Raw genomic sequence first — 18,409 nt, 5'->3', positions numbered from 1 at the left:
GAGATCAATACAGTATTACCATGGCTACAATGACTGAGAAATATTTCATTTATTTTCTATCACACAAGAATAATCTAATGGGGATTCATTTTAAAAGCACATCAAATATATCATGCGGCGAAAGTGATATATAAACCAATAATCGATAAAATAAATTTGCTGTTACAACGCAATTCCAATTAATAAAAAGGTCTTGTTAATTAATAGTTTTGTGATATATTAGAATGAAATGCAAACGACAAGAGTTGCCTAAGATACGACCTTAGGAAAGTACCCATTGGACTCCGGGATACTAACTACCGGTGAATACGCCTTGTTCACGTGATGTCGCATTTCTCGTGTGGAACACAAAAGATATTTCTACCTTCTATTTTGGGAATTATTATCCTATACATTTTTTCTGGCGCGGTAAGGTGCTCAAGCGGAAGGAGAGTAGACTCTTACTATCAGGCAATAATAAAAAATAATAAATCCATCGTGATAAAGCAAAATTAGAACTATTGAAGATACCTATGAGGATGTCATGGTGGCCACTCCTGATGATTTTTTCAGCGAGTTTGCGGAATATGTTGTGCAGTTTAAAAGTGTCTGGTTTTTATAATTGTCATCGACATTTAGAAATTTGTGTAATTTGTTATTTCTTAAACGATTTGTCTGTATTCTCTTTGACAATATGTACGAAACTTAAAGTTATTGTTCGTCATAATGAAGCACATGTAAAATAGTCAGATTTCGTGCATAAAAGGTGTTGCATAGCTTTTCTGTTCTTCAATAAAAATAGAGGACATATGTAGCGAAAAGTACCAGTCTGTCTGATTGTGGATTTTGGGTGAAGTTTGATTGAAAGGTTGTGGATTCGTCCTGAAATTGTTGTAGTCACCCTAAGATACTGAAGTGAGATAGATGGTATATGAAATACAAGAAACGGAGAACTCGATGAAATAAGTTAACTTTTGATGTGCGATCACTTACTCTTGCAAGTGGTGTTATCGTTTATAGGAGTCGCGGTTGCTTAGTGTTGTACTCACGACAGAACGGTACAGGGTCGAATTAGACTAACGGATCGACCCGGATACGCCTATGTAGTGCGGCATGTGTTGATGTACTACCTTTGACCAAGGTGGTGCAATGCAATTATATTATCTGTGCACACTCAGGTCCTTACCAAGAGCTTTAGTATATGGATTCCCATAGGGATGAAATATAGGGAGCATTGCATAGCCTTTAGAAAGTTAGGTAGGTCATTTCCTCACTCTGGTCGATCTTGCAATGTATTTCTTCTTTATAGGATTAGACACGAGATCTGTAGCCCCAGGCTTTCTTGTGACTGACGTAGTTGAAAGAGCAAATATGTCCGCTTAGACATTCTGGTTGAAGTTTAGGTATCCGAAATGCTGGTGATTAAGTGGCACAATGAAACTTAAGGGTTCACCAGCAGTTGGAAATGTTTCTCTTATTATTTCTTCTGATATCTTCGGTCCACGGAGAAAGTTTCGACATCACAAAACGAGTTAGGATGGCAAACATTCAGGCTGCCGAGTGGATAGATGTAAATACTGCAGGTAAATCATAATTTCATGCAATCTTCTTGCTGAAGCTTAGAAAGAAATAGCAATTTCTGGTTTACAAGTGTATAAACAGAACATTTATATGATCACCATGAGCTGGAGGAAGGAAGAGTCAAACAGAATTTACAAAGGAAAAAATCTAATTTTACATATTTGTGGCCATGTGACAAATTATAACCGAGATTATTAAGACAGTATTAACATTATTATTATTATTATTATTAGTAGTAGTAGTAGTAGTAGCAGTAATATCAGCATTGGTAGTAGTAGCAACAGTAGCAGTAGTAATAGCAGCATCCTCCTCCTCCTTCACCTCCTCCTCATCATCATCCTTATTTCTGTTTCAAAATTGTTGTTCGTTTAAGACGAATTCCTTTCTAAACCATATTACATAGCTTACACACTATTTCTGAGGCAGAACGTTTTTATTCCCTCATTCAGCAGTGTACCTCTTGTACATGTAAATCACGGAAGTGGATCGAAAATGTTATATGAAGGTAGACAGGTTAAACCTTGTGAGATAACCTCGATCATTCACTGTACATAACATGTAATAAGACGCACTACTGTTAAAACATTTTAATTATTTTCTGAGGTTTAGATATCTATTTGCAGAGATAAATGCTGGAATGGAATATCTCCCTGAAGTATACCACGCTCGAATTATAGTTTAGAGATCAGAACAATTGTATGCTACATTTGGGACTAAAATCAACGCATACAATGGTATTTCCTCATAAGAAATTATTGTGTGGGATATCTATAGTTACAATGAAATACTCTAGAATGTTATATAATGCAATATATTGAATAAATACAACACTAACGCGATATTTCCTAATGTTTTCTGTCGTTATATGAATTAAAATACTTTGTAAACAAATGCCTTACTGAGAAGGAAAACAAGGAAACGAAAAGCCTGGTCGATTCAGTTCCTACTGTTATAGGATACATAACGTTCAAGATCATAATGGTAAATTTTGCCATTAAAATCGCTTTCATTTACATTTGTTTTCTAGATAGTTACAAATTCAAGCTCTCTTTCTTTCCATGAAATTTTCAGAAACCAAAATTAAGGAATCCAATAAGATAAAGTCAAATTTTAGGTTATATAGTGTTTTGATTAACACTGTAATGCATAGATGCACCTTTTTTCAGAAAATAAATAGTTTTTTCTTTTTTCCTTTAGTGTTTTCTTTTTAAAAAATGACATATATATATATATATATATATATATATATATATATATATATATATATATATATATATATCGGTATAAAAATAAACCGGTACGAATGCAGTACATTGAGCAACGAAATAGTTTTAGAAAAACACATTTAAACAAAATTATACCAGGAGAGAATAAAACTTTTAAAAACTTAGAATACATTCTTAAAAATATATGGAACATGAGAGAAATTTAATTTGTGGCAGTTTGCTGAGACTTTATGCTCTGGCATGGCATTTATCTATTCATTGCTTGAAGCAAACTTACATTTAATACAGTATATTCCTTATGGCAGAAACTGAATGCTTACGGAAGCAATATATGAGAAATATATGTAGGAATATCTTGAAGCATTATTATATTGATTTACCAGCAATATACATGTAAAACAAATCTGAAAATTATTAGTAATATATATCGTAGTAATATCATATATATATATATATATATATATATATATATATATATATATATATATATATATATATATATATATATATATATATATATATATATATATATATATATGTGTGTGTGTGTGTGTGTGTGTGTGTGTGTGTGTGTGGGTATGATCTTTTTTCTTTCTTTTAATCTCTCCTGATCTCATCTTGTCCTCATATACTTCAGATAACAGGGAGTGCCATAAGCATTTGCCACTCCCTAGTATCTAAGTTCAATGTTCTAGCCAAGCGGTTTAAACCAAGAAGACTAGAAAAAGACAGCCATGCACAAATAAAATTATCTTATTGCAGCCGATACATTTTCTTTTAAATGATTATATAAATTTGCCTAATAGTCACCCAATACCCTATAATTACTCTTATAACAGTGAAATATCTTGGACATAATTTGCGCTTACATAAATTTACATAAAATAGCCGATGTTGTTATGGCCCATCAATTGCTAGGTCAATATAAAATATTTTCCAGCATCCGCAACAATAAACTAGTTGAAACATAATAAATTTAAAGTTTTGCAAACACACCGGTTTTTTATGTATTATTTGTTTGTCTTGTTTATGTTTTGTATTTGCCTTTGAAAAAGACTCATTAAGAGTCGAAATCGCTCAGGCCAGTTAGATACTGGTTTTACTAGTTTTGCAATGTTCGTTGACACTTTACTGCAACTATAATATATATATATATATATATATATATATATATATATATATATATATATATATATATATATATATATATATATATATATATATATATATATATATATATATATAACTGCAGTAAAGTGTCAACGAACATTGCAAAACTAGTATCTAATATACAAATGAGTAAGAACCTCAAAAATAAAATGTACCTGAATATGATAATTGCGAGAGAGAGAGAGATAGATATGGAAAGTTGATTTCGAGGGAGAATATCCATGGTTATATTCTTCAATACTTCCAATTCGGTGTCGCCACTTCGTTAGTTTTCATATGGTTTACTAATCAATAATGATGAATATTTTCTTTGTTGTTAAAGTTATTGTTATCGTCATTGTACTTGCTTTAAATGTTCGATCTGAATAAATGTTATCATTGTGAGACTTTGTAAGAAACAACTTATCACATGACCACCGGAACACGGCAAATTATTGACAATGAACACATAACTAATTTGAGTTTAAATCTACTCTAAACACAACGGGTATCAAAATAAGTTAAAACACGTAGTGGACATGTAACTAAGCGGAATGGTGCATAAGCGTTGAAAAAACATGTGGTGGTTTACTTCTTCCTCTCATACCATAGGCATTAAAGCCTGGAAATATTTTATAGCGATATCACAAAAGAGAAACAATTCTGCAACAATTACGTATGAATCTTCGTAATTTATGGACGAAACTGCGTCAGTTATGGATGTAACTGCGACAAGATACATAGGACAGCTATTTATGTTTATTTCATAACATATCATATTCACTTTCTGGCTCAAGTAATATTTCGCTGTGAGGAAGCGATGCCATCAGTTTTTAGTACAATGTCATTACATGCTAACTCTGACATTGTTTGCAACTTCCCGGCTTAAATATATTAAAAGGCAATAAGTTGTTTGATTTTGTGTGATGTGGTGGTGGTGATTTCATGTCATATTTATACAGCGCGGCAACGGCGTACCTTCCTTATGTAATGTGTGGGACTTCTGTTCCAGTTTATTTCTTCTCCGTTGCATCATTGAACGATATGCCATGTGCAAAAAGTGAGTGATTTCTGCTTGCCATGGTCATTGATATCAGTATATTAGCATACATAACGCCTGTGATGTTTAAATGATAAGGTCTTGACGAAACAAAAGAAAATGATTACGAAATAAAAATGATTTTAATGATCAACGACTACCGGAAGCCCATCTATTCTCAGATTTTGAAATCTAAACACATCTTTCCAAGTCAGGTTTCAATTGCAAGAAACATTTATTATACACTAGCTACTACTTTGACACACTGTGGGTGTGGCTTACAAGGTATAGGAAACATTTAAGTGTACTGTAGATTATATATCCAGTGCGACAAAGAGGAACATGTGGACCATTTTACTCTGCATGTCTTAATTGACAAATCGGATTCAACACTAAGCTGCATATATCCTGATCTGCCATCGCACAATGCACCAGCAGTTCAGGGTCTAAATTGCTTGATCCACTAATAAGTCCTAAAAGTCTGTATTGACCCAGTTTTACAGTCGCACAATGCACCAGCAATTCAGGGACTATATATTTTGATCACTGGTAAGGTCATAAAACACTGCATTACCCCGATCTGCCGGCGCATTATACGACAGCAGATCTGGGGATTTACAGTCCGAAGTTAGATCCGATTTTGTCGAATTTTGACCTTACATTTCGTAAAAATAAATGTCTGTGAAGCAACATACATCAGTTTGTATAGAAATTAATGTGTACAATTTTCTATTTGTAGTATCCAAAGAGCGAATAGAACAGGAACAGAGTTTCCATGCACTATTGGAGAACTGTAAGTATAAACGAAAATGCACGCACGGACAAGCCCGAGACCAAAAAAACAACAACATCACGTCGATTTAAAGGCTTAAGTAATTTGCATATGTGTTACAAAAATAATAAAAAGGTCTTTTGCTTTTATTGCTTGAAGTTTCAACGGAATATTCAATGAATACGAGTACTACTGTTTAAACAGATATATGAACGTCTATCAAGCATATTTTCCTAATTTGTAGAGACCGTTATGTTGTCCTAATTTGTAGAGACCATTTTCTCGAGAGTCCTTATTACAAGTAAGAAAATCCAATTAATCATAACAACGTCTTTGTAACAACCGTTGATGTGTACATCAGAACGACACCATTGTAACAACCGTTGACGTGCACATCAAAACGACACAATTGTAACAACTGTTGATGTGCACAGCGAAACGCTAACGTTCACAAATCTCATGTTACCGCGAACACGAACGGTTACTATAGTATATGTTATAGACAATATCTGAATTTAGGTATTTTTGTAATTTGCCTAAAAGTTAAAACATTTATTAGAATGTCAATTGCTTTTAAGAAATATTGAAAATGATTAAAGTTTTCCATCATTTTGCATCATGCCCTATGTTTCCAGGAATTTGAAAAAATGGCTCTTTCAAATAGAATTATCTGAAGAAAACAGGTAATAAGAATTTTCAAGGCAAACCCACTCAAGACATTTCAAACATGTAATACGTCAATATGAACGGAATGAACACACAATCACGGAATATACAGTTTAGTAATATAGATCCATACGGTTAAGTCATCATCGCTCTAAATGTCATAAGGACTTCTTAGTTTGCGTATGAGAAAACTTCTCCAACAATGGCAACCTGTCTCATTTGTTTTTAAAAATACCATTTGATTAAGAGCAGGTGTTTAAAATTTGGACATAAATTATACAAGGACACAATTTAGATCTACAACGTGTTTTAACATCACTGTAATCTGTCTCATTTGTTTTTTAAAAATACCATTTGCCTAAGAGCAGGTGTTTAAAATTTGGACATAAATTTTACACGGACACAATTTAGATCTACAACGTGTTTTAACATCACTGTAATATATCCAAGTTTTGGAAAATCCCTAAGTCACAAAAAGACTCGCATATGACTACCTGTATCAGAGCAATCTCATTCTCCATGACTGCCTGTATCAGAGCAATCTCATTCTCTATGACTGCCTGTATCAGAGCAATCTCATTCTCCATGACTGCCTGTATCAGAGCAATCTCATTCTCTATGACTGCCTGTATCAGAGAAATCTCATTCTCTATGACTGCCTGTACCAGAGACAATTCATTTTCCATGACTGCCTGTATCAGAGCAATCTCATTCTCTATGACTGCCTGTACCAGAGAAATCTCATTCTCTATGACTGCCTGTATCAGAGACAATTCATTTTCCATGACTGCCTGTATCAGAGCAATCTCATTCTCTATGACTGCCTGTATCAGAGACAATTCATTTTCCGCATTTATAGATGCATCTGTTTGAGAATGCTGTCACAGTTTTGGATTGGCTTTTTGTGTACAGTCCAATTATTTATCCAACCATAGTCCCAAATTTATAACATTTATATGTTTGTTTATTTTTGTTTATTTTTCTTCTAAAACAACTGCCATTTTTCTTTGCAACAGAAGTCTGTGTTTACTTTCTTTTATTAATGAACATAATTTGTGCTAAGTCCTTGTCTGAGTCTTACTGCAGAGGCAACATTTTAATATCGGACTTGATTGACAGATTCTTTTAAAATATGTGAGCCAAGTCTTTGTCTCGAGATTAATGTCAAGTCATGTTAATATCAGACCATTAAAACTATGTCATACGATGAATGTGAAATGCATCCACAGCTTTGATCGCTTTCTTTTGTTTGTTTTTTGCCAAAAGTTGCCAAAATACATGGATTATATTCATCCAACACCGTTGGTACCATATATTCACCATTTTGTCGAGATGCCGTAATACGCCACTGAGTACATATATACACACACGCAAGCACACATACATCCATACATACTGAACCGAAACATAGTAAACAAATGCAATTCGCTGGAATGGAAGTACCAAAACACATCTTGGAGCGGGTCTTAAGTATCGGACATCAAAATGAAGCGACGGCCCGGATACCCTAGCAGACACTGCAACAGAAATCCGCGCCCAGAAAGGTGTTGTATATTACATTTGTATTGTACAGTGACAAATACTGCTATTTATTTCTATATCTGCAGATCGGAAAGTCATTACAAGATCAATTTCTGACACAGTCTGAATGACCAATTTCATTGACTCACGAATGAGCACGAGATACCTCTATGTCAATGCAGACGTGCTTTTATTGAGTCCAAATGTAATCATCTTAATCAATGCCTAATTTAAACTATATTTGTGAACATAGCAACCGCCTCATAAACGTCTCCATTAGCGATATGGTTTATCCATTCATATACAAGTTTAACTAAAGGAGATTAACAAAAATGATCCGATACTTAATTGAGTTGCGTATAAAATGTTATATTTATTAAGACGGGAAACATCTTTTGGTTTCTTCAAATAGTTTTTAAAGAGAAAGGCGGACTGATATAAATCTGTAATAAAAGTGGTTGGTGTTGTTGCCACCTTGATGCATCAGGATTAACTATAGTCAGATTGGATGGGAAGATTCAAGTTTAGATCCCAGTGATCATTAAGTCGATGGTAGATTCAACAATTGAATAAGCCTACATTTTTAAGATTTTACACCTTGATCCATCAGTACTACTTGACTTATTTGTGACCAGATCTGGAAGATATGGTAACATCATGTATTTAGGTAGTAATGGCAAACAGGTGTAGGTATTAGAGATATTTCATTTACCAAAGATTTCAGTTTATCATTTCTGGAAGGCGTTTCAACGAGAATATGCTTAGAAACAACGAAATTATAAAGTTATTTAGCCGTACCAGGCGAATAAGTAAATGCTATATTACTGATGTTCAGTTCATTGGAATTGTTCTTCGAGCAGAGCAACGTAAATAGCCCCGGATCAGTTTACCGCATTTAGATTTACAATAATTTTAGGGTCATAATTTCCCTTTGCTTAAATAATAAAGAATTTTTTCTACTAAAATATCTTTAGCTATCTAAGTCTATTAAACAATGAAACTTTTCTCAGTTTCTTTTTAATTGAATGAGATATTTCAAGACAAACTCACTCAGAAATTGTGCATAGTTTCATGATTGCGAAATTGCAAAAAAAAAAAAATATTCTTTTTTCAAACTTTGTTCCTTTTAACCATTGTTTTCGTTTTCTTTACTAAATAATCGTGAATAGTCATAAATCTGATGGAAGTTCATTTCTACTAATTTGAGAAAAGCGTTTTCGGAGAGCAATAACAGACTGTGTTAACATCACACACACCTATTATTTTAATTGCGAGGTATTCTTTTTCCTGCAATTAGGGCGCAGGTACGCGATAATAGCATGTCCGCTTGTCTGCTTACACTATCATTGTTCAGGTTTAAGATTTATTTTAATTGTTTGGCGGTTAAACACTGTAAATCCTCTTGGCTATAATCGATATACTTCTCACGTTCTGCCATTCTGATTGTAAATCTCCCAGCAGTCTTTTTATAATTGTGAGACATCCCAAGAGCTTTATCTTCAGGCATTGTGAAGCTGGTCCATTATTCAGTGGAATTACTAAGTGCCCGTATATTTTAGGAAAAAATCACTGTTTGGGGATTATTGTGAATTCATGTAAAGAGATTCTGGATTATGTCATTGTGGTACATCAAGACTGTTGACACATTATCACATCTGAGGCTACTCTATAATTTTGACCGTGTTAGACTTTTTGGACTATTTGGGATTTAATTTACATTATTGTAACTTGTTTTTAATTTTTTTTTAATTATTTATACAAAACGTGTTGTTTTTACATTCATCTGTTACTTACTTTTAGACCATAGAGTCGTAACACCATCCACTATAATTTTGTTGTTTGTTAGACTTTTCGCTGCTCTACCTATGATATATATGGTAATACGCTCGCTCCTGTCGTCTAATACTTAATACATAAAAGGTAATATAAAATCGCCCATAACCATTATCACAAGGCTTATAATAGTAGAAATGCAATGCTTAGTTTTGAATAAGACAATCTGGAAGAAAACGAAATAGAAGGTCAGTATATTGTACGTAAAGTTGTATTTGTTAAATTAATATCACATTATGTCACGTCATAAGAATAAATAAATACCCAGAAAACAAGATTGGTTCCCTGTTTATAATAACAAGTTTATCTAAGCATACTTAATCTCCTTTATCTGTATTAAACATTCATGGATTCGCTTCGCATGACAGCTAAATAGTGTGGAAATGACATACATACCTTTCAAAAGGCTATGCTAAATTTTCATTTATCATCCCATCGGGCATCCGTATAATAAAGCACTTGACCTCTCATGTGGCCTTATGGTTAGAGCGTACCTCTCGGATGCGTTAGGTTGCGAGTTCGAACCCTAGCCGATTTATACCAAAGACTAATCCAAATTGGTACTTACAGCAGCCTCGCTAGGCGCTCAGCATTAATAAGTTAGTATTAGGACTGGTCGGCCTGGTGTCAGGATAATGTGACTGGTGGAACATCATTTTACATGTCTGCGGCATGATGCCCCAGTGCTAGATATCACTATAAACTGCAGACATCGTAGCGATATGACTGAAACAATGGTGAAAGCTACGTTAAAAATCCAAATCACGCACACCCACAGCTAAAAATCATACGAAAATTAATTTTCTTAATCGGAGATAACTTTGTGATAATTTCGTTTATGTCCTCATACATGCAAACAATGTTCATTGATATCAATATTATTTTGTACTAAATCTTGCTAATAATATACCTGCATCTGTCACGAATCTATGCATGTTTTTTTTATGATTTGGGTTGTAATTTGTGTCAGCTGCATTTGTAGTATGTGCCTGTATGTGCGTATTCTGTGTGCTGCTCTGTGTCGAGAGATCTCAACGGCCAGTAGAGTTGTATGGAATACGAATGCATTTTGTGAAAATGATACAGAAGTTGTAAATTATGTGCATCGTACATATTCATTACTGTTGAGTTATATACTTAAATACGTCGAGACTTAAATAGCAGACGGCTTATTGCCAAATAGATAACATCTATTAAATTAATAACTAATCGTGATACATTTATTCCTCCAGTAGTTAGTACATTAAGCACGCTTAACTAATTAAATTAATTAAGATCTAATTATGATGCTGACAAAATATAAATTGTAATTGCCACAGGTAATGGCTACAGACAGATGTTGATCTAGTTAGCTGTACATTAGTAGAGACTTTCATGGCGAGGAATGTGTCCACGCGCAAAAAGGAAATAAAATGAAAATAATTAGTTGATTAATTAAAATGACAACTTTCGCATCAGCCATTTTCTAATGTACAATTTTCGGTACTAGAGCGTTAAACAACACCATATACGCCACCATAACTTGAACATTTTCCATACAATTGCTTACAGCAACACAAATGCACCATCATAACTGGACCAATTTCCTAACTACGGAATACAACATCCCCAAAACACCGCCATAACTGGACCACTTTCCTTGCTATCGCATTTCTTTAATAAAACCCAACCCATATTCTTTGACCCAATACTACGGGAGCACATTCATACTGCTTCACGCACATTTGAACTGGCCGGACAGAAAAGATTATTGTCACAAATGGAAAGAAATACTAAACGGTTGACAACAAACCAAAACAACAAGTGTGTAGAGAAATTAAAGCAAATGTATAATAGTCGGCACGAATTGCAGCAGAGTTAGGGCACACAAAACCAGAACAATTAACATCTGCGTATGAAAAACGATCTAAATATATGCGGAATTAATTAGGTGCGTATATTCAACATGGACGTTGTCTGGACTTTTATTTGTGATTAATTAATTGTCAACTTGCCACATATGTCATGTAGAAATTAGCTAAACTAATAAGTTTTGTGAAACTTAATAAATAATGTAATTATCAACTTTTTAAATGAAAATTTGAGAGAAACTTACAGTATTATAAAGTGAATCCAAAACATCGTAGAAGAACTCACATGATTTGAACCATCCAATGGGAACTAATTTAATTCTTCAAAAATACCATCCGAACTATATGTCTAATGGGAAAAAGCCCGAAGCTCGTAAACATATTTACTGTAATTCTATTATTAGTAAATGTCAACACGTATGTAAGCATGTATTTATAGATCCTACTCAGTTTTACTTTCTAAACATCATACAATAAAACGTATGCACGCACATCCAAATCCAGCTATAGACAATTACTAGAGCTTACAATCTTGAATAAAAAATTTAAAACATTATAGAAAAAATCATGTGAAATTTAATATATTTGCATATGTAATTAATTTCTGACAATTCATCCAAAACTAATACCCCGACAATGCGCATTTACTTGCTTTGTTTTGGTCTCTACCAAAACAACACATATAAGAGACGAAAAAAATCATATAATACATACTTAAGTTGTTACATGCGTACATGGTATTACTTTTTTTTTAAGGTCTCTTCCAGCATTTACTGATATAAGATGTGTACTAAATAAGTTCCTTGCATACTTAGGTTGTTTCGTACATACGTGTGCGAGAACATACATATATATATATATATATATATATATATATATATATATATATATATATATATATATATATATGTCTTACATTTTACCACAAATGTGCTACTGCGTTACCTAAAGCTTATAGTAGGAAACAACATTGCAGATTTTTATTCTGCGCGATAGTGTTTCGTCCTCAGTTGGATATTTTGTATTGCTAGTACACATGTTCTATATTCAAGTCAAACAAGGGACCGTGCAGCATCGTCAATCGCCATTCTGACTGACCTAGGTTGCTTCATTTCCACACAAAGTCGGCAAATTTGCCGTTTATATGCCATGTGTCACGAGACGCTCACGGGATGGGGGAAGGAGTTGGTGCTCCAGTGATATTTCGTGTTGCGGACATGGTGACAGGTGCAAGGTGAAGTTGTTTGCATTTGCGACATGCACATGTGAGGGAATGTTGACATACATCTATACTACTTTCATGTAATGTGGCTAAAATTCCTTCACATGCTGTAGTTGCGGAAACCATGCAAGATCTAAGAACAACGTATGATCAAATTGATTGACTCCATGTCTTTGAAAAGTCAACATGAACTTGTCCAAAGCACAGTAATTATAAAAGGTATCAATGTTGCAAGTGTAGGTAATATCAGCTTCTGAGGGTGCAATGAATGAATTAGCAAAATATATAAAAGCAATAACAATTACCGGGTGTTATTTTTTGGGGTACAATTTACCTTTGAAGTCCAGGAATGATCAAGCGAAGCGAAAAGGTAGTTTTTGTTTATATATATATATATATATATATATATATATATATATATATATATATATATATATATATATATATATATATATATAGGTGCACACTTGAAGAACGGGCTTACTGTATACTCTGTAACTCAAATTGCACCCTTTAATCATTCACAAAAATAAAGGGAATAACAAGTTAGTTTAACCATGCTTTAGATATACAAGGTCTAATTCAAATGGCCAGAATGGACAACCTATATTCTTTAGAAATTAAACACCGAAAAGTACGAAATTGTAGAGAATCCCTTAAGCACTAGACAAGCTCCTGGCTAACGTCAAGTGGTATTTTAGATTGGATCAAACTATTTGTAACAATTATATATTAGTTTATTTTTGTTTCAAAATTAAATCTTTCACATGGTACTTTTGATTTGTTGTACGGTTCAGGTATTAAATATACTGTTTACAGATTCAAAATGCGATATATTAACTGTTCTTGTCAGTTATTAGCAATACGGTCTTTGAATACGCGTGGAAAACTTTAATGAAAGTATTCTCATCACACTGGAGGCAATTAAATGCCTTCTTCACTGTCCTTTATATTTTTCTTCTGATTACTGTTTTCAATTTTGAAAAAATAGTTGAAGAAAAATCAATACAATATATGGTCAAAATGCTAACAATAAGGGATTGATTAAGCTTAACTAGCACAGTAAGATTTATCTCCCTTAACCTTACTTGCAGTAACTGAAGTAATGACTCTGTAGTTTAGTAATTTCCTAGTTCAGTTTCATAATGTTAGATACTTATAAAAAATGAGGACACACCTAACGAGACTCATATACAGGCAATCCTGGACAGGTTCTCTGAAGCCTACAACCTATTTGGACTCACAATTAGCCTAGGAAAGACAGAAGTCCTGTTCCCGCCCGCCCCAAACCCTGTCCCATCATAACCCTGCTTCACCATTGGCGACACGCAGCTGAAGAATGTGGACAGTTTCAAATACCTTGGCAGCACAATATCCAGCAATGGTTCCCTGGGCCAAGAGATCACTGCGAGGATCCAAAAAGCCAGTCAACGAATCCGAACCAAGGTCTTGCAGCACAAGGACGTACGACTGTCAATAAAGATGAAAGTTTACAATGCAGTTGTCCTCACGTCTCTCTTGTATGGATGTGAAACATGGACTGTCTACCGAAGGCATATCAGTCAGTTGGAACAATTCCACCAGCGCTCCCTGAGATCCATCATGCGGATCAAGTGACAGGACCTAATCACCAACCAAAATGTCCTTGATAGAGCCAATACAACAAGCATGGAAGACAAACTAATTCAGGCCCAGCTTCGTTGGACTGGTCATGTTATCCGCATGGATCAAAATAGAATCCCAAAGCAGCTGTTCTTTGGCGAGCTAGCCCAGGGCAACCGAAACCAAGGCCACCCTCGCAAGAGGTACAAAGATAATCTCAAGACGCACATCAAAATAGGCAGACCTTCAACCCCTCCAGCTCGAGCTTGCTGCTTCAGACAGAAGCCAGTGGTGAGCCCGAACCAGAAAAGCCTGTTCCAGTTTGAGGTTGACCGCTGCCAGCGTTTGCTGCAGCTCATGAGAAACGTCGCAGATATGTAAACCAGCCTCCCCCAACCAACGGTGCCCCATGCCCCACCTGCAACCGCCTGTGTGCATCTGTATTTGGACTCCGGAGCCACATGCGCGTCCTCCGTCGATGAGATGGCACAACTTGTCTTCCTCGACTCGAGAGACTACCAAGAGGTTTGGTAATAGTTGAGTCATATCTTATTATTGCAATAGTAAGGTATTTGAGAGTTCTAATACAGTTCCTTGACTACATTCCTGTTAATCCAGTAGTAATAAGAGTGGTCCAGTAGTAAGTTCGCCTTTCTGTCATTAGCCATATACTCACTTCAGTTATTAAAATACAGGATCTCAGATTAGAATTTACTACAAATAATTCAGGAAATTTTTGCTGTTGCTGTTTATATGATCCTAATTGTACGGATTTTGCAAAATGTCTGCGCTATTCAATAAATTTGTCAGACAGTTTGTGAAGTATCTATAATTATATAAACGCCTAATTATTAAATTACATGTAACATTAATAACTATTCCGGTCTATTCAGAAAACAAATAGTGTGCCCTGTGATAACAGCGCACGCAGTGGTAAGTTATGTAACAGTCAAATGTGGAAAAGTGGGCACGGCGGATGAGCACTAATGAGTACTACAAATTGCTGATATTGAATTATTTCAGACTCATTCCGGTTGTAGGTTGTTTTCTATGTTAGAATTTTGGGCTTCAGTCCTGATGTACATTGCAAATGCACGTGATATTTGAATTGTATTTTGTGTTATACAACTCTTTGATGTAGGTATTCGATAAACAATGTATGCACGAAGGAAATGGTCATGTAAGAATAACAATAGTACACTATTGGTAGTGTGCATACGTTTCCCATAGTACTCGGAAGTGACTGAACCCATGGAATGTAAAATATTTTCTCGTGGTCCAGAAATCGCTTGCACACAACAAGCCTGTATTATTATGATAGACAGGCAGCACATCACCTATACCGTACACTGAAAATCTGTTTTCCTCAAAGTCTGCTTCTGTGTGGAATGCAAAAATAATTTTGATTGTATTTCAGCTTCCTCCGAAATAGCAAAAGTCTTAAGCTCTGTGTGTAAAAGCTGCATGGTGATGGGAAATATGGGATGCATCAGTACACTGTGTACACTTGGAAAATCCAGTAAAATCTCTACTCCATCCAACATGTTTATTAAAGCCGGACTTCCCGAGCTACCTCCCGAAGGGGGTACGTATTCGCTTTCATATTTTGACAAAGACGATTTGATTTTCCAGGGAGTTGTGATTTGTTTATAATCAAGTTCCGGTATTGTCTTTGCTGACAACAACGCCTAACATTCCTTTTATATGCTAACTATGTTGTTAACTATGTCTTTGTCTTAGCCAACAAGAGTATACCATCTCCTACATTAAACAAAAATCTCTGTGGAACAACAAACCACCCCTAAGAATTAATGGTCAGTACCTTTTCTGGTAAAAAATCATCTAGATTGTTAAGATTACAAACAAAAAGAACTCGACGAATCTTCATTTTCTGACAAAAATGTATGATGTAAGAAAAGTCTTTGTCGAGAAAGAGAACAAAAGTAATAGATTTCATACAAATGAATAATGTATATGCATATCTAATGTCTAATTTATTACTACCATGCAAATATTCATTTATTAAATTCAGTTGAAATATCTAATTCATTACTACAGTACAAATGTTCATTTTTTAAATTCAGTTGAAATATCTAATTGATTACTACAGTACAGATTTTCATTTCTGAAATGCAGCTGAAATATGTAATTGATTACTACAGTACATTTTTTTGTTTATAAAGTTCAGCTGAAGTTTCTAATTGATTACTAGATAAACAGAATCTCATTCATACAACAATCTTCAAAACAACAAAATGAACTCAGACTGACCATGTCATTGTTTCAAAATTTGAAACAGCGCCCGAATATGAAGTCATTTTGAACATATACAATAGTTAAATTTTTAAGATATTGCTAAAATAGCAAAGTCAAATATTATTTAGACCACGATCTCAACGTTTTGAACTGTGAAGTAAGAGGAACATTATTCTTCAAAGTATGTAAGCATGCTCCTCAAATTCCACGCCACACATACCATGATTATTAAGGCTCTGAAAAACAACGTCACGCTCTTTCATGATTAGATACCATTATGTGTGAGCACAAGCGGTCTTTTTCTTTCAGCATTCGCCACCGGAACATCTTTACATGCGGACATACTATGTTCTCTGTGCAAGCAAAGCAATGCTGTAGCATGCGTACTGCGATTTTGTGTCGATCCCAAGAGGGACAACCACATCAAGAACGGGGTAGGCAACGTGCAGTGCATGCAAGGCTTCTGCAAATGGCAGAGAGGCTTCGGCTACAACGCTATTCCAAGTCTGTGGAACCCAGAGCAGATATATTTATGGATTGCCGAAACTGTCCTTAACTTCGATGAATCTGTTCACGACTGGAACAAGTTTTATGATAAGCTGTACCAAGAACTCCTCGACATGGCTGTAACAACTCTGGAGACCAGATTGATTCAAAGCCCTTAGTCTGAAATTGGATTGATATGCGACTGGGTGTAAATCTGGATTCAATTAAAGTTTCTAAATCAAAGGACGTTCGTGTCAACATGTGATAAACTAATGCGTTAAAAGCAAACGCGTGTATAATTGCATCTAACGTTATTAAAAATGTTTTTACGAGTTTGAACCAAGGATAGTATTTAGTACAGGAGCTGAAAACTTGATAGACCTGCCAGATGGTTTCCTTTCTGATATGCAAATGATGTTCCCAGTCGTCCGTTGAACAGCAAGATCACAGTCACAGCAGAGACAAATCTGTACAGATCTTATGGGTTGTTTTCACAGACGTCACGATTGTGTACGCAAATACTCACAATGCACCTTGCTCCACCATCTTGTTTCCATGGCCAACTGTTGTCAACATCATGTATATTCAAGATAAAAATCTGATTTAATTGTGGATAATGATATTTACTTCATCGCAATAATACATGAATTAGACTTTAAATTAAATGCCTATATAGCACGAAATACAAAAGTTCTCTGACTTGCATCGAAAGAATAGTGAAGTTTGTACCGCTATCATACATATTACTATCAAATAGAATGGCATTTGTTTCTGATAAACATACATAATTATGATTTGTTTTTAGAAATGAATTTGTATGATATCCCCGTTATTGTCATCTAGAACGAGTATTTCCTAACTGCTTTTGTCAAAGACAGCTACCAAATCAATTTTAATTAGTACTGTCAAATATGGTATTTGTTGTAGAGATGATGGACGGAGATTGATACAAAAGCCATTTCATCTTCAATGTATTAACACGAACATGTGCCTAACGTAACATGCTTTTGTGTCGAATGTGAAAACCAAGTATTCTTCAAATGCTTTTAGAAATATGAAAATTGTATATGAACGATTGGCTTTTGAACTTAAACGATAACCAAATGATTGATTTCAGCTTACGAAAATTTAAATTCATTACATGTTTCTAATTGTTCGTGTATCCAGTTGTTTATGTGTCTGTTTATTGATAGATCCATTATGTGTGAGCAAGAAAGAATAACAAAA

General features: G+C 34.6%; 1 protein-coding gene across 1 annotated transcript; it reads left to right on the top strand.

Annotated features, from left to right (window-relative positions):
- Positions 1 to 1,392: 1,392 nt before the first annotated feature.
- LOC149781916 (uncharacterized) lies at positions 1,393 to 18,236 on the top strand. Its single transcript, XM_089934802.1, has 4 exons — positions 1,393 to 1,562; positions 5,714 to 5,767; positions 15,858 to 16,025; positions 17,006 to 18,236. Exons 1-4 carry the CDS (start codon positions 1,445 to 1,447, stop codon positions 17,359 to 17,361), a joined length of 696 nt encoding a protein of 231 aa, XP_089790928.1. The 5' UTR covers positions 1,393 to 1,444; the 3' UTR covers positions 17,362 to 18,236.
- Positions 18,237 to 18,409: the final 173 nt, after the last annotated feature.

Source organism: Sinohyriopsis cumingii, chromosome 15 (assembly GCF_028554795.1).
Source record: "Sinohyriopsis cumingii isolate HCF-2022 chromosome 15, ASM2855479v2, whole genome shotgun sequence".
Taxonomy (NCBI): Eukaryota; Metazoa; Mollusca; class Bivalvia; order Unionida; family Unionidae; genus Sinohyriopsis; species Sinohyriopsis cumingii.
Note: the sequence above shows the minus strand (reverse complement) of the source record. Positions and strands in the feature narration are given on the sequence as shown.

Bases quoted from the DNA above. Each gene is read 5' to 3' on its own strand.
- LOC149781916 (XM_089934802.1), top strand. From the start codon at position 1,445: ATGTTTCTCTTATTATTTCTTCTGATATCTTCGGTCCACGGAGAAAGT. The intron at 5,768-15,857 runs GTAAGTATAAAC...ATTGTATTTCAG, and splicing joins CCATGCACTATTGGAGAACT to CTTCCTCCGAAATAGCAAAA. The intron at 16,026-17,005 runs GTACGTATTCGC...TTTTTCTTTCAG, and splicing joins CGAGCTACCTCCCGAAGGGG to CATTCGCCACCGGAACATCT.